This window comes from Lates calcarifer, linkage group LG10 (genome assembly GCF_001640805.2).
Source record: "Lates calcarifer isolate ASB-BC8 linkage group LG10, TLL_Latcal_v3, whole genome shotgun sequence".
Lineage (NCBI taxonomy): Eukaryota > Metazoa > Chordata > Actinopteri > Centropomidae > Lates > Lates calcarifer.
The window spans coordinates 459,195-479,010 of record NC_066842.1 but is presented as its reverse complement, the minus strand read 5'-3'; the positions used below and the strand labels follow the sequence as shown (position 1 = coordinate 479,010).

The 19,816-nt window shown below is 48.0% G+C and overlaps 1 protein-coding gene across 1 annotated transcript; it reads right to left on the bottom strand.

Moving 5' to 3' along the window:
- Positions 1–448: 448 nt before the first annotated feature.
- Positions 449–19,639, bottom strand: ambra1b (autophagy/beclin-1 regulator 1b). Its single transcript, XM_018679450.2, has 19 exons — positions 19,330–19,639; positions 15,593–15,798; positions 14,118–14,176; positions 13,697–13,880; positions 12,759–12,931; positions 12,503–12,569; positions 10,870–12,398; positions 10,645–10,731; positions 9,696–9,881; positions 8,834–8,914; positions 8,582–8,682; positions 8,305–8,415; positions 7,450–7,638; positions 7,210–7,364; positions 6,459–6,598; positions 5,731–5,835; positions 4,804–4,991; positions 4,171–4,302; positions 449–4,026 (listed from the first exon to the last, which is right to left on the bottom strand). Exons 2-19 carry the CDS (start codon positions 15,722–15,724, stop codon positions 3,470–3,472), a joined length of 4,176 nt encoding a protein of 1,391 aa, XP_018534966.1. The 5' UTR covers positions 15,725–15,798; positions 19,330–19,639; the 3' UTR covers positions 449–3,469.
- Between the last annotated feature and the right edge of the window lie 177 nt (positions 19,640–19,816).

Below are 19,816 nucleotides of genomic sequence, written 5' to 3'. Positions count from 1 at the left end.
AGGTTCATCAGCTCTCGCTGCCTCCACCTTCACTCCACCTCTGATTCTGGTTCAGCTCCATCTGAGAAAATCACCGTCGTCCTCTGAATGTGGATCTGAACTCGTCCCTGTTCACCTGATGTGGACCCTCAGACCATGACCTCTGACCCCTGATGGAGGAGGAGCTCAGTGGACGCCATTTTGACTCAGGTGATGAGGTTTTCTCAGACAGAGCTGGAACAGAGAAACCAGAGTTTAATAGTGGATTCACTCCCTGATGTTACTGTTGCCTGATATTTGTCGTATTCTGTTTACTGGGATCCACAGCTCGTTATTCACATCATCATCATCATCAGGAGAGAAACGATCTGAAGGTTTTCTGGGTCCGGTTTGACTCGTGTTCCTGCCTCTGACGTCTGAAGACTTTAACAACTCAAAGATGAAGAATCAAAGAACTAAAACTCAGGAATTTGCCCGATAAATTATTTATTAGCTTTGAATCTAAATGACTACCTGAGTGTGTGTTTACATCACTGTCTGCTAATAAAAGCTGAGATTAACAGGAGATAAAAGATTTGGAGCTCGACACATGAATATTCCTCCAGACTGGAACCAGCTGATTTTTTTAAACACATTATGGATGAATCATGACTGAATCACCGTCAACGACTCCACCTGGTCACAGAAAAACTCTCAAAGCTCTTTAATTACATCACGTCTAAAAGTCAAAGCAGAGAATCGCAGCTGTACAAACTCCACAGTCTGACAGAGCAGGGTTTGGTGACAGGTGTACCTTCCTTATTTATCTGTTGCATTGTTGAAAACGGTGACGCTCTGTTCATCATTCACAAGAGAAGAAGGGGGAGGAGGGGGGAGGGTAAAGTCACCCCCCTCCCTCCCCCAAACACACACAAAACAGACACAACATCACCCAAACAACGTTTTTAAAATGTTCATTGATCAAGTAAAGCCAGGAGGAGCATTCAGATCACCTGCTGTTTGTGTTTCTCTTTACATGCAGCTGCTGTCCTCCCCCTCCCTCCCCTCCCTCCCCCCTGTCCCTGACCTCACCTGGACTAAACCTGCAGGAAATAAAGGTTAAATAAAAAATAAAAAGTAAACAGCTCTGTCTCCGATCACACAGTGTCTCTGCACAGCTCCAATCAGGGCTCTCCTCCTCCTCTTCATTTCATAGGTCCGTTTACCCCCCCCCCCCAAAAAAAACACACATACACAACTTAAACACTATCAGTACATGAACCTCTATGCAGCTTCATGTGTGGATGGCTAAGCACATGTGGAATAAGAATAAAAAAACAAACTCTAAAACAGCTGCGAGCGTTGGCGGCTGTACAGTCTCACAGGCTGCAGGAGGAAAAGTAGAGCTTGATCAAAAAATTCAAGTTTTCTTCTGCAGGAGTTCGAAGACGGGGGGGGGTTAGTTTTCCACCACAGGAACTGAACCTGGAGCTGAAGGTGAGGACAATCTGTGTGATGTTCAGGTACCTCAGATTCATATACAGATCCAGAGACTCTGTGTCGCATCCCTTCAGACGCTCCATAAGAAACATCTGATGCTGTTTAAGCTGTTTGTCTTAGTGGATTCTAACAGGAAGATTCCGTCAGTCTGAGGCAGGTGTTTACACTTCCACAGAAATGAACGAAGCCCACCTGTAAATGTTGTGAGAGACTCAGTCTGACAGTCGGCGCTCTGCCGTGTGATCATCAAGTAAAGATAAAGAGGAATCATTAAACACAGGAGAGTCTCAGTTAAAGATGTCACAGCCAAACAGGAAAAATGTGACCGATGATCTGATCTGGAGTCAGTCTCCTGGTCTCTTGTTGCTCTGTTCAGCTGACGACCTGCTGAAGGTGGGATCATTTAACGATACCGAGGAAAAGGAAAAATCTGATCAGAGCTAACGACTGACTGAACTCTGATCAAATATGACGTCTGTGCTTCAGTGGCAGAACCAAAAACCAATGGTTCCTGCAGGTTCAGGTTCTGAGGATCTCCAGGTTCCAGGTGGTTCAGTTCCCGTGGTGGAAAAGTGTGACCAGATAACACCGAGCAGAGAGATGCTACACGTCTCCTGCCTCTCCCCAATAAAACACACCACCACACACTCACACACGTCTCTGTACTCACACAAACACACACACACACACAACAGGAGCCTCTGTTTGGACCTGGTGACTCAGATTCTGACCTGATCCAGAACTAACATCTGATTTAAACGACGCTGAAGTTGAAGTCTGGTTTCTCATCATCAAACCTCCTGCTCAGACTGAAACCACCTCAGACTGTTTTAAGTCTTCAGCAGGAACCAAAGAGCTCAGAGCTGAGAGCCACAGACAGAGGGGGGAAGGTGTTGAGAGACGGACCAACAGTTGGTTTGAGTCTGAACATGAGATTTAATAAAACCAGTCTTTGTGTGTTTCCTTCTACGGGTCCAGACAGAATCCAAACTTCTTCATCGTCCACAGGTGTTTATAAAGTTAAAGTAAAGCTGAGGCTCAGCTCTGTTATTAAACCAGCAGAGTCTGGACCAGAGGGAAAAACCAGGATCATGAAGTTTAGATCAACAGCCGTCGTTGTCGGTCTCATGGTTTCACACCAGCTCCAAACAGACTCACACACACATCAAACACACCATAGTGCAACTGGGTCTGGTGGGTATTTTAGAGGGGGGAGGTGTTTGGAGCAGCCCCCCCACCCCCGCCCTCAAACAGGAAATGGTTCGTCTCCTCTTCAGCCTTTTGAAAAAGAAAAATCATTGTTTGTTTGATGAACTGCAGCATTATTGTAGAGACATGCAGTAGATTCAGTTCATTCAGTCTCAGTTCATTCAGTCATCGATGATTGATTCTCCACACGGCGAGGACACGGCGGGAACGTCCTCCATGAGCTGCAGCGTCCGGCCTCCGACGCCTTCCTCTGTTCAAACATCATAATTACACACGGTACAAAAACAGGCTTCAAAATAAAGTAGTGCTGAATTCACTTTGAACACTTCAATCACGCACTATTTCACATCAAATTCAACATCACATGGCACCGAATGCAGCACGTTGGAGTAAATGTGTGTGAGAAAGAGATACCCCCGTCCTCCCCCGTCCTCCCCGTCCTCCCCCTCCCCCTCAGACATGGCACTTTGATACACAGGAACCTTGTCTTCCATGACGCTGAGCAGAGAGGAGCTCAGCACCGACCGGCCTCCGTTCAACTAGAAGCCCTTTCTGACGAGGAATGATCGCGGTTCAGCTTCAGTTTAAGTGCAGAGGAAGTGCACGCCAATGCCACTCATGGTTTCAGGGTGAGGCGGGGTGAGGCGGGGTGAGGCGGGGGTTCTTGTGTCCCTTCTTTTCCAGGCGGGAGACCCTGTGCAGAGTCGAAGCAGCACCCATTTCTTTGTGAGATAAGGCTTTGAGGAGCGCCCTCTATGAAACCCGTCGGCCGACGCTCTGCTTCTCCTGGCCGACAGGAGAACTACCTGCTGTACGGGTCGCCGGGGTAACTGTTGGGGCGGGCCCCCCCGCTGCCGCCGGGGAGGGGGCTGTGAGAAGAAGAGGAGGAGGAGGAGGAGGGGGAAGACAGCAGCAGGGAGGAGGAGGAGGGACCCGGTAGGGAGTCGTCGTCCGTTCGTCCTCCGTCAAACACGTCGTCCATGTCCACAGCCAGAGACAGGCCGGAGGGCCGGGGGCCCGACAGCACCTGGGGGCCCCACGCCGGAGCCAGCTGTTCAGACGGGTCAGGAGCACGGGGAGGGGGGTACGATGGGGCGATGAGGAGGGGACCTGAGGAGGAGGAGGAGGAGGAGGAAGGGGTGGTGGCGGCGGGGTCGGCCGGGGGCCTGGAGGCCCCGGATCCCGTCTGGGAGCCGCGGTGGATGCGGTGGCTGACGATGATGTTGTTCCCGAAGCCGCCCATCGAGGCCATGGTGGTGCTCTGCTCCCGCTGAACCACGGCCGTCATCCCGCCCTCCGCGATCAGCCGGCGGATCCGAGCCAGAGCGTCTTCACCTGAACCAAACTCCGGAGACTCTCCTGGACCAGAGAGACCAAGGACAGGTCAGCACACAGTCAGAGGTCGAGTCAGACATGGTTTATACTTCAGTGTATCAGAGGGCCTCAGACCACAACAGAACAAACAGAGTTAAAGTGAGCAGTGTGTCTGTGGAGGAGCGGTACCTGAAGCTGTGGATGTGTTGGCCTCGGCCGAAGCTTCACCCTGGACCCCGTCCTGAGCTCTGCTGCTCTGAGACGCCTCCAGCTGCGCCTGAGCTGCTCGACTGGTGGAAGGAGTCTCAGGAGGAGGGACGTCTGAGGAGGGAGAGAAGAACATCCGTTAGATCCTTTACAAGAAACTAAAAACTGAAGTGTCAGGGTTAGAGAGCGTGAGTTAGTTTCTACACTGACGGACGTAAAACGACTTAAAGGATTAACACAATTTAGCAGATTCATTTGACTGAATGTTTTTAGCCCTAAAGATGTAATCCTCAGTCTCTGCCACCACCTCAGGATATCAGTCAGATTAATGTTTGGATATCATCACACAGTCTGGGTCTTCTCTCTCCTCAGAACAGTAAGAGCAGACCCAGTGAAGTGATGCCTTCACATGCTGTTTAATTAGCTGTGGGTGTGACAGGAAGAGCTCTGGGTTCATTACAGTCATATTATCATCATTCAGCTTTCCTCTCCATCATGTGTTTCCTATGAGCAGGAAGTCAGATCAGATGATGTGATTAAACAGTGGAGGTGGTGGTTTACGTCAGTCTAATATCTGATGGTGTCAAGTTAACGTGTTGAGCTGTGGCTCAGTACTGAGTGGCAGCTGGGAGACGCTGGGCTCTGATAGGTCCCTCTCCGTTTGTGTCTCAGCGTTCTGCAGCTGGACGATCGGCGTCTGGGTTCCCTGTGACGTCACCGAGGGGGCGGGGTGTCGCGGCTGTAGACCAATCGCGTTCATCAGTCCCATGTCTCTGTCCAGCCTCCAGCCGGAGCGGTTAGGTCTGAAAACACAGCCCAGATGCTCAGTCACAGAAAACAACAGGGTCAGACCTCAGGTCAAAGAGTTCGGTCTCTCTCTGCAACACTCACTCTCTGCTCTTCAATAAAACACACAGACAAGTCTTCATCAGACTCCTCACTGCTCTGAAGGAACTCGTGACTTTACATCACATAACTGACGTTCATCCAGCAGGAAACTCTGCACAGTCCTTCACTCCAGAAACTCTGACACTAAAGCCTTTGTTTTACATGGTGAAGGTGTGAACGGCCATAAACACAGACAGGAACAGTGATCGACAGCCTGCAGGTTTGACACTGACTCACAGCTGTTTTTCTTAAACTCTGTCTGGTCTGTTTGGAGGATGAACACACAACACACACAACAACAGATCTTTGTGGACAACCTCTGATAAGAGATTTACATCTCACACACACTCACACACTCACAGTACAGGAAGTGGGACCAGATTATTTTCTGTAGCTAATTTACAGATGTCCCCTAAACGCCTCACATGCAGGATACTGTGCCGGCAGTGAGGCGTCTGCAGAGAAACCTCCACTCAGACAGAAATGATTTGGCCTGTGACTGTGACAGAGCTGTGATGTTATTCACCTGTGGGAGCAGGTGAGTGATGGAGCTGTGGAGTTCTTTGTAGTGTTTTGTTTGGACACAGTCTGTAGCAGCAGAACATCTGATCCTCACACACGTCACATGAAAAGTTACAGGTTTAAGACTCTCACCCCGGTCTGTCAGAACCTCGGCTCCGACTGGTTCCACTGTTGTTGACGGAGAATAAAGGTTCACTGCTCGACTCTCCGGGGCTCTCACCATCGCTGCGATAGAACCTAAACACACACACACACACACACACACACTCGTTAATTCACTTCCATTCAGGAAGTCCTAAAAGCAGAGGAGGGTTTTCTTCGTGGAATCTCACAGACCACGACCTCATTAAACACACTAATTGAGCTTCTCCAATGAATGCTCTTCCTGTTCAGATTGACCATTAGGATAATCACATCAGTTCACTGCTCGCTGTGGAGGAGGAGCTGAGGCGACTGAAGACAAACAGCTTCACGTTAACGTTCATCCTCAGTCCTGCTCAGGTCCTGCACCGTTTCTCTCGGAGTCCGTCTGGATGTCAGAGACCAGGACCTGGATTTAACATGTCTCAGCCGAGTCTCAGAGTCATGCCTTTTTCTCCTGCATCCTTTAAATACTTCCAAGATATTTACCTACAAACTAACAGTGATGCCATCTTCTGGATTCACTTTAGTCCTGGTTAATACTCTCACTAACGACCACACATCAATATCATCTCTCACTGGAGTCGTCCGTCTGTTTGTTGAAGTTCAGAGTACAAACTGAAATATCCTCTGAAGGTCGAGTGGAGCAGAGTTTGATGGTGAACAGCTGAAATGAGGCAGCCTCAGTAAACAGAATAGAGACAGTGATGGAGACTCACACAGGCCGACAGATGACCAGGTCTCCTTTGTTGGTTCCATAAGCCAGACCCATCCCAGGATCCGGCAGCCAGCGAGCCGAGTTGATGCTGACATGGCGCCTCTGGTCTGGAGCCATGGGGTAAACCACGTTGAACACCATCTGAAACACACACACACACACACACACATATTTAACAGCTGCAGCTGTGTTTACACACAACAACAGTAAAACTGAGAACTGATCCTCTGGTTCTCAGATTTCTCTCAGCAGGAGCAGAAACCGTTAAATAATGAACCTCAAAGCATTTTTTCATCCAAATGTAGTTTTTATACAGAAAGCAAATATTTAATTATCAGATCATCTGATGATTCAGCTTCATTCATTTTACTGCTTTACTGCCACAAACAGCTGAAGGACGCACAAAGAGAGAAACAGCAGGTCATAGTATAGAAGCTGAAAGCAGCCATTAAACCATGAATTCATTAATGAATCAACAGTCGGCTCTAAGATATTAACTGAGCTTGTTTTTCATAGAAATAACATTTTCATTAAAGAAAATGAAGGTTTCTTATTTTGACTGAAATGTCCCTTTAAACTGTTTCCATTCATTCAGACAGTTCATGTTTGTCAGGTTTCTGTCTCTACACCAGCATCACACAGGTGAACCAGTAGAATCTGTTTTTACTGATCTCTATTGTGTATCAGCTGCAGTTAGAAGACTCATGTCAGGGTCAGTGAAGTCAACGAAGGACGTGGTTTTACTGTCTCACCCTGATCGACGTCTCTCCTCCGTGAGGCTGCTGCAGGCGGAAGACTTGCGCCACCATGTGGTCGGTGGTGGGATGCAGCAGGATCCTGCGAGAGGCCAGACCCACCATCACGTAGCAGCCCATCGGAGACAAGCTGACGGAGATGGCGTTCGGACCTGTGGAGGGAAACATCAAACTGTGATTCTTCTGACAGTGACGTGTTTACAGAGTGAGAGCTGCTGATCGTGGGAGAGGCTGTACCAAATCTCTTGGTGTAGAGCATCTCTCCCAGGTTGTGTGGAGCCAGAGAGTAGATGGCCAGGATGCCCTCGTCTGGAAAACCCCGCTGGCTGCTGGGAATGAAGACGGCCAGCAGCTGACCGTCCGCAGAGATGTCGCAACTCGCGTCGTTGTAGATCTTACAGTTTGGCACCAGGACGTTGACCGAGGCTAGAGGAGGAGGCACGAACAAAAACACGTCTCTCTTCAGTGTTTCCTCAGCATCATTTCTCTGTGGTTTCCAAACACTCTCTCTCTAATTATGAGCCCACATCACAGGAAGTCTGTTTTTTGTTTTCTATCTTTAATATCAAGTGGACAATTTGAGGGGACGGAGAAATATTACAGTTAAAAATCACCACCAGGCTGCTCCATCACTGGAGATTTTCAGTAGGTTTTTAAGTTCTAACTCCAGATGAAGGATTTTAGACGTCAGACATCTTTAGTAAAGAAACAAGCTGAACAAACAGCTGCTCTCTACGTCCTGAGTCCACTCAACATCCTCCCAGAGAAACATCCACTCTTAACATCAAACTGTTTCATTCAGAGTTTTACTGGTTTGAATCAGCTGCTCTGTTTGTTTGGAGAGGAGGAGACTCTGAGGAGGATCCAGCTCCTGATCCATCAACACTGAAGGACTCTGAACCTAACCTGTGCACGTGTGAGAAACCCTGCAGTTCAACCAAATATTCAGTTTCAGTTTGAGGATTTTCAGAGGCAGTGAAGTATCGAGTACCACCAACAACCAACAACCAGTCCTTAACTAAATGACAGTGCAGCTCCTTCATCAGTAAAAACCACCACAGACTGAAGTGAAAGTGCAGGTCAGTGTTGTACCGTTGCTGATCTCAGGCAGGTCGAATTTGGTGAAGTCCCACCACTGTAGACGGTAGGTGGTGTTTGCGATGTTGCTGGCGACTGCAGACTGTCCGTCCCCGATTGACGCCCCTGAGGAAACACAACAGATTCTTAAACACAAACGAAAAGCTGCAGATGAACAGCACGTCTCTCATTTCCTCTGAACTGAGAGTTTGTCTGGTGAAGCAGAGAAACCGAAGGAAGCTGGTGCTGGTTTCTGAGCCTAAAATAGTGCTTCTGGTTTCGTCGTGTTTACCGGCAAGGACTCTGTTGACAGAGGAGTGTGTGGCCAGGCCGGGCTGCCCTCTCTCATGGAAGATTCCAGCATAGGGCAGGTACTCAGGGAGGAGGAAACGCCTGCAGGAGAACCAGACACAGAGAGGAAATATAAAACCAAACCTGAACTGAGAACATTCAAATTCAACTTTAACCATGAAAACTGAAACCAGATGAAACCAAACCAGGTTTACGTTTGTGTGTGTTAAAGTCTGGATCAGAGCAGACTCACCGTGGGACGAAGCGACCCAGCGAGGGTGCAGACATCCTGGCGTTACGGGGCGTCCTGTGCCTCGCTCGGTCTCCGTTATCACTGGAAAAAAGTCAGGTCAGTTTTATTCATTCAGAAACAAATCTAGTGGAGAGGAAACACTTCCTGAGAGGAAGAAACCCTGATCAGAGGACGGATTGGTCCATTTTAATACAATACACTGTGACTGTTCCTCCTCTCGACACATCAGTGTTGTGTTGTAGATCACACAGCATTAGATAAATATAACCACACAACTGAAACTTTCAGCTGCTCCAACAACACACTCGTCCCTTTCACACAGAGATCACACTACACTGGCATTAAGATGCTTCACTGCGTCTTTTTATATTGGCTCTCTTTTCAGCTCTGGGACAACCTCCAGTGTGGATTAGAGGTGGGACAGACGTATGCAGTCATATCAGAGCTGAAGCAGCTTCATGTCATTTATCATCCTGGTACTCAGTCAGGACACGGTCACATTTCAGAAGCTGGTTCTCACAGAATGAAAGCAGAGTCAGAGACCTGAGTGTGTACGGCTGTAGCACTGTAACACACACTGTTCACCACTCGACGACTTTTTCTTCTCCACTATTTAAAGTCCGTCTCCGTCTATCCCCCAGTCTACACTCTGTCTACTCACACTTGTGTGAACAAACGGCCCATAATGCATTGCATATCTGACCTCACGATACAGAACGGCGAGGAGGAATGACGACACAGCGTTCCTGCCTCAAACAGTGTAAAACAGGCATCAGTCAGTCTCATACCATAACGCTCCAGCTCCTCAGAGCTGCTGCGACAGAAAAACAGCAGCTCTGACCAGACGCAGAGTCAAACTTACTCCAGCTCCTCAAAGTCCACGTCACTGTTGTCCATGGAGCTGGACGGGTTGCTGGCGGGACTGTCCGATGAAGACGACATGGCCCGCAGGCGGTTCTGCTGGTAACGGAGCGAGCGCTGGCGAATGCTGTCCCGTCTGGACAGATACTGGATCATCCTCTGGGCGTAGTAAGCAGCTGGAGAAAGCCTGGACAGGACAGGAGACAGGCTCAGGGTCATAACTCCATCCTGTCTAAACCCAGAACCAGAGAGGGTTTGGACCCGTCTACAAACTCAGTGACCCCTGACGTTCAGCCCTGGCACAGGAAGTCCCTCTTTTATCTGCTGTTATGAGAAGTGTGTTCGCTTCAGCAGAAACTTGGCTGAGAGGTCAAAGACACGTCCCACTGCTCAGTTTGAAAATCGTTTAACGGAGTAATTACAAGGTTGTTTTAACTGGTAAAACAGAGGGAGTCAGCGTTTCCAGCTGCTGTGACTGCTGAGGGAGCAGTTTATTAAATGACACGGCACACCACTGACTCAGCCTCTCCTGAAAACCACCTTTAATGGTGACAGAGAGAAACTCTGGTTGGCACATGTGTGATTACAGCAGCAGCAGAGTCCTGGTCATTTCAGTCAACAAACACTTCAGCTGCACATGAACTCTGCTGCTACAGGTTTTTATTAGAGCTGTGTGATTCCACCATTCAGATGATGAGCCTTTATTCTGTGGCGTCGCAAAATGTTTCCATCAGCATGTTGTCTGACATGAAGTGTTGTCAGAAGAAAGACCTGCTGCAAACTAATACAATCAAAACGGATTTTGGACTTTTTTATTTTTGAGTAGAACTTTAATCCATTCTTTTGTTGAACAACAAAACTTCTCTCTGAAGTTTGCAGCCCTTCTTGTGAGTGTTTGACCTAACGTCCTGTCTGGCTTAGGTAAGTGAGGTGTGTGTGTGTGTGTGTACCTGGCTGGATCGGGGTAAATGGGGTGGTCTCTTGATCCCGACATGTCGTAACGAGACAACGATAACAGAGATGATTCCAACAGTCGCCTGAGAGAGAAACAGAAGGACGAATGTTCCTGAGACAAATGTTCATGTTTAACTCAGCTTCAGGCTAAAAGGACATGTTGAACCTGAGACACATTATTCTGACAGTTGAGCTACAGAGCGATGACAGAGACAGCGTACCTCCTCAGGGAGTCCTCGTCTGGGGGGTCAACAGGCATTTCTTGGCTTAAGGCCTCCGGTGGCTCTGCCGACCGTCCGGCAGTGGCCTGCCGGTACACCCTCTCCCACTGCGCCGTGTCCTGGTTGTACACCAAGCCCACCGTCTGCTCTCCAGGCTGGCTGGAGGACGGGGCGATGGGGAAGGCCACTGTTCCCGCTCCTCCACCCCCGGGCGGAGGCGGCTGCTCGCTGGGCTCCGGAGGCGCCCTCCTCTCCTGGGTTTGGGCTTCTAGTGTCCTCCTGCTCTCTTCAGGCTGCCAGGGGGAAGAAGAAGAAGCAGGGAAGGAGGAGGAGGAGGAGGGCTCCAGAGCGGAGGCGGAGGTGGAGGAGGACTGGTTTGTGCGCTCCCAGCGCTGAGAGTCGTGGTTGAAAGTCAGCAGGTTGTGGCAGGCCCGGCAGCGGTTCAGGTGGCCTCGGGAGGCCGGGGGTGGAACGTTGTTCTCCAGGCTGTGGGAGGAAGGAGGGGGAGGGAGGGGAGGCTGGTAGTGGATGATGGTGGGGGTGGTGGAGGAGGAGGACGAGGAAGGCCCGGGTCTGTCTGGGTCCATGTTATTATTCAGCAGCTCCTGGCTCTGCTCCTGGCTCCCGTCCGCCATGCCGCCCCCTAACGGCGGCTCCAGGTCCTGCATGCGGTCGAACTCCATGAAGTAGCGGCTCAGGTTGCACTGCAGCACGTTACGGAAGGACGCCGTGTTGCTGCGAGAGCCGTCCCAGAACGGGTGGTGCCCACTGCTTGTACCGGCAGCGTCCCGGGCCCCGGGCCCTCCCTGCTGGGGGAAACCCCGGCCCTCAGTGGCAGAGGTGTAGACAGGGGAGTGAGAGGAGCCGTCCTGCTGACGGAGCACTGACAGAAGGCTGATGGAGGAGGAGGAGGAGGTTCTGGGAGGCAGCATGCCCGGGCCGACGCCCCCCTCCCTCATGCTTAGCAGGTTGCGTGTCCAGTCGGGTCCTGCTCTGGAGGCGGAGTGCGGCTCGATGCCGCTCGGTGCAGGTGGATTCAGAGAAGTGCCGGTGCTGTAGTAGACTGAGGTAAAGGCCGAGGGCCGCTCTGACGGCTGCCTGGGCTCCGTACGGGCCGAGGAGAACGTGGAAGCTGAGGGAGGCTGGGGGGCGTCGGCTGACACCCTGGGATCAGAGGGGGGCGCAGAGGAACCGTTGGTGGCCAGGGAAGGGTTACGATTGACCGAGCAGCGACTGCACAGGCAGACCATGCCCAGGTGCTGCGTGCAGCCAGGGAATGGAGGCCCCCGCTCGGAGCTGGGGAACTGGGCCAGATGCATGCTGGGAGATTCTCCGACGTTGCTTCCATTTTCACCAAGAGGGCGCGGCTGCTCGCCTCCTGCCTGAGCCCCCGGGGAGCGAGACGACAAGATGTGGAGGAAGTTGTGGAGGATGGGCGTGCGGCGAACCGGCTGCGTGGGCAAGAAGGAGCGCTGACGGAAGTGAGGCATCTCTACACTGTCCATAGGAACCTCAGAGTCCTCCTCGTTCTGACAGAGAGAGGAGCAGCAGTCAACATCAGCTGAAACTCACCTGCTGCAGGTGCATCACTGTGTTCAAACTATAACATGTCAGTACAAAAATCTATTCTCACCTGCTGATTGGACGGATTCACTATCGCTGTCAGCAGGTTGTGACCCAGAGGATCAAACCTCACCAACCTGAAATCAACACGACAAATAAACAACAGAGAAAACATGCTTTAACACAAACACTCGTTTTCAACCTTCATCTGAAACATTCAGCGAGTTTGAACTTTGAACTAATGTGACTGTGTTTCCAGCTCCTGAGCCTCATCAGGTCTCATCGCTGTCCCTCTGTGACAGACAGCCACACTCTGTTCGACCCACCGGACTCTCTCCGTGTCGCTGCCCGTCTTGACCACGGCGAACGGCTCCGGTCGGCTCCAGTCCCAGAAGTGGAGCTCGTTGTTGGTGGCGATGAGGAGGAGCTGAGCGGTCGGGTGGAAGGCCAGGGAGGCAATGGCAACATTGCTCTCTGTAAACCAACTCTCACTACCACCCTGCAGAGAGAACACACAATGTTTCCTTACAATCACAGTCCTTATTTCACAGGCACCTTTCTGTTACACTATCATCAGGTTTGACACATCCCAGAATCAACCTCAGCTCATCACATCACATCAACAAGGACTCCTGCACACAAACTCAAAAAAGTCACACAAACTCCTTTAGACTGTGTTAGAGGTGACGTGAAGCCTCCACCTCCTCCTGTCTGTGAGTCCTTTCTTTCTGTACAGTTTTAAATATGATCTGCATCAAATCCACAATCAAATACCAGGTCACCTGACAGGCCTGGAATAATGACTGTGGTATTTAAGTTGTGATGTCACGACAGAAATGCAATTTCAGGTCTAACGGCTGTGTCCTGTGGCACCTGCTGACATCAAGCAGCTGTGAATTTTACAACCAGATCTCAGTGACTAACAAAACTAGGTGATTTAAACAGTAGTGATGGACGATAACAACATCGACTGACTGAAGGATAAAAGGTGCAGGACGTCGTCCGTCGCAGGCTGGCGGCTTTACATTTCCATTTCCAGCTCATGTAGACGTGATAACAGACGCTTCAGTCAGTCAGAAACGTCACAGCTGCTGTCGTGAATCTGTGCTTTTGTTTACTCTGTGTCAGAGATGACTCCTTGTTTACACAGCGTTTGAGCCGTGGTCAGATTTCATCCTCACTGAGTCGTCTGACAACACAGGCACACAAACATGGAGATGAGAGGAACTGTGTTCAGAAGCCTGGTTCACAGGGTCAAACTCACATGCAGGTCCCAGATGCGGACTTCGCCATCAAGGCACCCGGAGGCCACCAGGCCGGGTATGGTGGGGTGGAAGGTCACACACCAGGGGGTTCTACGGTGGCCCACTAAGGAATGTAGGCACTTTCCAGTCTTCACCTCTGTTATGTAAATGTTGTGGTTCACATGTGTGGAAGCCATGAGGGTCCTGAAGAGACAGGAAGTGAGATTAAGTCTCTGTCATTAGCATTGATTGAACGTTTGTGAGCTCTGTATAAAAACACGTCAGTAAAAATGAGCTTTTCGCTAAAACATCTGGAAGTGAAACTCGGGGTGTTGTCAGTCTACCACAGATTCAGTCTGAGTTCCAGTTCACATTAAAACAGATCCAGAGGTTTTCCTGAAACACTCTCTTCTGTTCAAGGTGTTTCATGGATGTTCTCACCTGTCTGGACTGAACGCCAGCAGGAACGTTGAGCGAGGGCTGTCCGGCAGCTCCACTTTCTGTCAGAGGACAAACAGACAGACGTGTGTTATCATACAAAGAAGAGTTCAAATCAATTAGAACTGATCTTCTCTTCTCATATGACGTAGCTTGTTGTAAAACGAAGTCTACAGTTTCTATTTTTATTTATTTTCCTTCTGCAGGGGACCTCATGATTTCTAATCACCTAAAGACTGTTTGATTGGTTTTCACTAAGAAAGATGACAAAGCCTGTTCTGCCAAACTCAGACACAGTCAACGACAGTCACCAAATAAAGACGACAGCAGAATTAATCATCGGCTCTTTGGACAAATGAGTTTCTCTACAGACTCTCATTCTGTTGTCACATCATTAACTGATCTGGGTCAGTCATATATAACCCCCCACCCCCAGACCCCGACCCCCGACCCCCCACCTGTCCTCACCCCTCCTCCCCCTCCAGCCTGGACTGAACAGAAACTGGACATTTATTCTCACTGGGAAACATCTGAACCAGGTCTCGTGGTCTGAGCCAAGATTCAGACGCACATTCACAATAAGAGCAGTGTTGGTCGGGGGGGGGGGGGGGGGGGTCTGTGGGTTCAGAGTCTGTTCTGTTTTAACAAAGTCAAGTTAGAAGATTAATAATGAATGGATCAGTGTGTAGTGATGAGATCTGAGAGCTGCTGTTGGACACAGGATCACGGTGACCTGCAGCTCACCTCAGCTTCACCTGAGAACACCTGAGTCTCTTACTGAGTCAGAGACACACTCAACTCATACTAACCTGTTAACGACCTGAAGGTTTCTGACACGATGCAGTGACAGGAAACAAACACTGTTACTGTTAAAATCTGTTTATATCTTAAAGGATCCCAGCAATAACCATCAGAGTTCCCTTTTCTAAACTAATCAACGACCTACAGATGTAGGTGTCCAGTTTATTAGGTACACCTGTACAGGCTCGTCTGTTCTGCCTGTAGGGTTCAGTTTGGTTTGTTAGTGATGGCGTTGTACTGGGCCATGTCAGACTCAGAGGTGGAGAAAACACACCTCAGTATAATGACGTGTGCAGGTGGAGTTTATGGAGCAGGTGAGGTGGACCTGAGGACAGGTGAACAAAGAGATGATGCTCAGTGTGATAAACTGACTTTAAACAGAAACAGGGCTCAGGTTGGAGTCCACAGTGGAACTTCCTGAATCCACACCAGTGTTATTGTTTACATCCCCCAAAGCATCATGGGAAGTGTAGTGAGTGTGATGAATGAAGACAAACATGTCTCCAGTTCCAGTTGAGTGAATTCTTGAGTTACTGTGACCTTTGACCTCTGACTTTGACAAATCTAATCAACTGAACGTTTGAACGTGTGTTCATCTCCTGTGACTGTGGCGATAACTGAATGAATCTGAGCAGCTGTGAGGATCCAGGCTCAGGGTCCTGGTCTTTGTTCAGTACCTGACTCTGCCATTTCATCCAGCGGACTTTCTCCTCCACCAGCAGCTGCAGGAGCCGCTGAGAGCCAAAGGTCTGGGATCCTCGCTCCCGGCTGGACAGGATCCGGACCGAGTTCCTCTGACGGGACGCCATGTTGCTACCGGTGGCCTCGGCTGATTGGCTGCTCACTCCCACTGCTGCCAGTCCGTCGCCATGCAGAGTCTAGTCTGGGGGGGGGGGGGGGGTGAGAGGAAATCACAACAACACAAACTTCATGAAAAACAGTCGGAGGAGGCGCAGTGAATCTGATCATGTTTGATTAAAGGAGGACGAGGTCAGAGAGGTGAACTGGTCTGATCAGGATTAGACCTGAAATACCTGAGCTCAGTCAGACCAGTCACACCTCACAGTAAAACATCTGAACAGACACGCTCAGTCAGAGCTGCAGCTTACTTTCATTATCAATTAATCTGCTGATTATTTTCTCTAGTGATCGATCAGTTGTTTTATCTATAAAATACCCAAAGCTCAGTTTCCATGGTGAACGTCTTTGTGTGTGCTTTGTTTGACTTTATTATCAGATCATTCACACTGGAGAAGCTGAAAACCAAATTTAAACACTGATCCAAATAGTTGATTCATTTTCGATTAATTGTTCCAGCTCCAGTAAAAATCCACTCAGTTTATTCCTTTATATATGAAGCTTCCTTCTGTCAGAATCTGAGCTGAGATCAGCTGAGTTTCTGTCACGATCTAAAACTAAATTCACTCTAAGATCTCCTGCAGCTGATGAGAACTCGTCACATGAAATCATATTTGTTTAAAAATCATGTTTTAGTTCAGATCTGTCGTCCGTCTCTGTCGTCGTTTTATTGATCTATTTATATCTAAATTATCAGTTCATAAAATCTTACTATCACTTCCTGTTTGTGTTGTGCGTCTGTCACAAACCTGTTTACTGTTTACATTTTGTACAAGCTGCACTAACAAGGTGCTACACAAATAAAGTGAGACGTTGACTCAGGATCAGTTTACAAAACAATAAATCTAATTATGATTATAGATCAATAAGTAAGCTGAGAGGAAACAAGACGATGTGTTAAACTGGTGATTTATCACAGAGACAGAAGCTCCTGAAGTGACATCTGAACCCAGAGATTCAGTCAGAGTCACAGACAAGAACTGATACCAGAAGACTGAACCATCAATTAAACCACTAATGATTTATCAGCAGTTTCCAGTGAACTTTAACTGGTCACTTCATTAACTCTCTGCCTGTGGAAACAAGCGTCAGCAGGTGAAGAAACAAACGACCACAGTCAGAGCTGCAGTTTGTCTCTGGTTGTTTACAGCTTCAGTCCTGGATCATTTCCTCAGTCACTGAGCTGTCACACATCACAGATCACATCTGAACCTCACAACACAAACTTAGCATCAAACTATTTTTATCTTCCCTCACTTTGCCTTTTGTGTTGCTTTGCCTTGTTCTTTATAATGAAGTGAATATGTGTGAATATATGTGATGTGTCATCAATCCACAACTGTCAGATAATCAATACTGACAATAACAGTCAGCTGCAGCTCTATAATCTCTGTAACACAGAGAATATGACAGGTGTTGGTTTCATGTTTCATATTCCTGAATTAAAAACTGATCCAGTGTCAGCGTCTGCAGACACATCGACATTAAAGCTGCGACTAATGATTATTTGTCTAATCGATCAATCTGCTGATGATTTTTATTCATCATTTTGTCTGTTAAAGAACAAGACAGAGAGAAAAGTCCGTCTCAGTCTCACAGAGTCACAGAGCAATAAACTAATCAGTATTTAGTTTGAACAATGATCAAAGACGATCAGTCAATATCTAAAAGTTGCAGATTCTCTTCCTATTAATCGACTGATAAATTGAATAACATTGTGGCTACCAGCTTTACACTCTGACAGTGAACTTGAGGCTGTGATCACAGACATTAAACCCTGATCTGAGTGTCAACAGTCTAAAACCAGATGTGGTGGACGTCACCAAACAAAGACCAGCTCCTCGGTCCTGGGCTCTCACAGAGTCTGAATGCCACAAGCCAGACCAGACCAGCCTGGAAAGAGAATCCAGGCCCATTTCAGGCCGATCAGGTCCAGTCTCTCCTCAGACTCGTCCCTGATCCCACCTGGTCCGGCCCGGCGGCAGCAGCAGAGCTCTGCGGTCACACTGCTCCGTTCCCACTGTGAATGTTTTGAATTTTTTGGATGTGTATGAATGTGGAGGAGAGCGGGGGGGTGGGGGGAGTTCAATCAACTTTCACTGGGATAAATAAAGTCTGAGGAACGAAAACACCAACTCCTCAACAACTGTGAATTCAACACAGCCTGGAAATAACAACTGATCTGTCCATTACATTCTCAGCTAAACTGATTAATGCTTTGATTTCTACAAGAAAACATCAAATTCTTTTTACTTTAAAAACAACCTAAACAATGAATCTCTTATCAAAAGAGCTGCTGATTAATTTCCTGTTGATCGATTAATCAATTGTTTGACTGAAACCTGAACTAAAAATGAACACCAACAGTTTGAACATTTTCTCTGTGTGTGATGTTGATGAATCAACCTGTTTGTGGTGTTTCATATTTGTCTGCTTGTTTTAGCAGGTTAAACTGTTTCCTCCACTTTATCTCTCTGAGTTTAAACACTGAGCTGTTTCTAACCCAGCCACATTTACACTGATATTAACATTAATGCTGATTCATGTGCAGCCACATATAAATATACAGACAATAAACTTCTTACACACTAGAACTGCAACGATTAATCACTTAATCAATCAACAGAATATTAATCAGCAACTATTTAGATATTCAAAGGTTTGATTCATCAGTAAAATGAACAAAAACTTGTTTCCAGTTTCTGAGTTGTGAGGATTTGATGCTTCTCTTTGTCATATGAGACAGTTAACGAACAATCCATTAATCAGGAAACTAATCTGCAGATTAACAGACAGTGAAAGTAACACAGCTTGAACCAATCCATCCCTTCAGATAAAAAACGTTCTCCATTCTACACAACTTAAAGTAACATTTTACATTTAGAATCAGAGACGAGCAGCCACTCTGCAAACTCCACCTATCCATATTCACTGTTTCATACACAACAGATAGAAACTGGACATTACAGCAGTGAAATGTCTGCACCACGAACACAACACAGCCTCTACATTAAACACGGGTCCATTTAGATTCTTGGTGTTGGTGATTATTCTCTCTGAGCCTGAGCAGGTCAGAGACAGGCTGATTATTTCCCACCGTCAGTGTCAGTGTGAGTCTGACAGTGAAACTAAATGATCTGACCTGAGGATAAAAGGACATTTAATGTGTGTGAGATGAAGCCACACCAAAACAAACATTTATATCCGTTAAAACACACAGAGCCCGCTGCCTGCAGACAGCTGATATCTGAGCTGTAATTCAGCCTGACAGCTTCTACTCTGACCAACACGACTCCAAACCAAACTGCAGTTTAAACACAATCGTTAACAACCTGTTAGAAAGTTAAATCAGGGGATGTTAGCCGCTCTGAGGCAGTTAGCCGAGGAGCTACATTAGCCCGTTCCGGATACAGCTAACAAGCCCACGACCTGGAAAAACAGGCTCCGACTTTCTAACGATTTTAATCAGACTGACGCGAACCCACAGATATTATTTACAAACGTTACAACGACACTGGTGTGGAAATGAGGAATAAAACCGGAATGTGTGGCCTACCTTCCTTTATCCCGTCGCTCTCCGGCTGTGCCATCACAGGCGTGCTAACAGGCTAACAGGGGCTAGGCTAGCTCGTCAGCTAGGAGCTAGCTCGGCCAAAAACGGAAAATGTGGCCGCTGCAAAGAATAAGCAGTCTGACGCTAACATCGGTGTTTCACGGTTTTTCTAATGAACAGCGTCCACTGACATCAATTGACAACATTCATATTATCAGAGGGAGGCGGAGAAAAGGCTTTTCTAAGGCATTGGTCCAATGTTTTATTAGCTGCCCGACGCCGAACTGCTACTGCGTAACTAGCTAGCTGCTAGCTAGCCACACAGGCTTATCAACAGAGCACCGATTACAACTAATCGAACGGATCACACAAACCTCCATTCACCAAAAGCAGGGTTTTATGATGTAATCCTGAGAGGAAAATAATAACAGTTATAACAAAGAAAATATTCTTTGTTTTCCTAGATTTTTACTAAATCCTTTTGAGATAT

What these genes read in the sequence shown, in the direction of transcription:
- ambra1b (XM_018679450.2), bottom strand. Translation starts at nt 15,724, where the DNA reads ATGGCGTCCCGTCAGAGGAACTCGGTCCGGATCCTGTCCAGCCGGGAG. An exon ending in GACGAGGACTCCCTGAGGAG is followed by an intron (nt 10,732 to 10,869) that starts GTACGCTGTCTC and finishes TTTCTCTCTCAG; the next exon opens with GCGACTGTTGGAATCATCTC. An exon ending in ATTTACCCCGATCCAGCCAG is followed by an intron (nt 9,882 to 10,644) that starts GTACACACACAC and finishes TGTCCTGTCCAG; the next exon opens with GCTTTCTCCAGCTGCTTACT.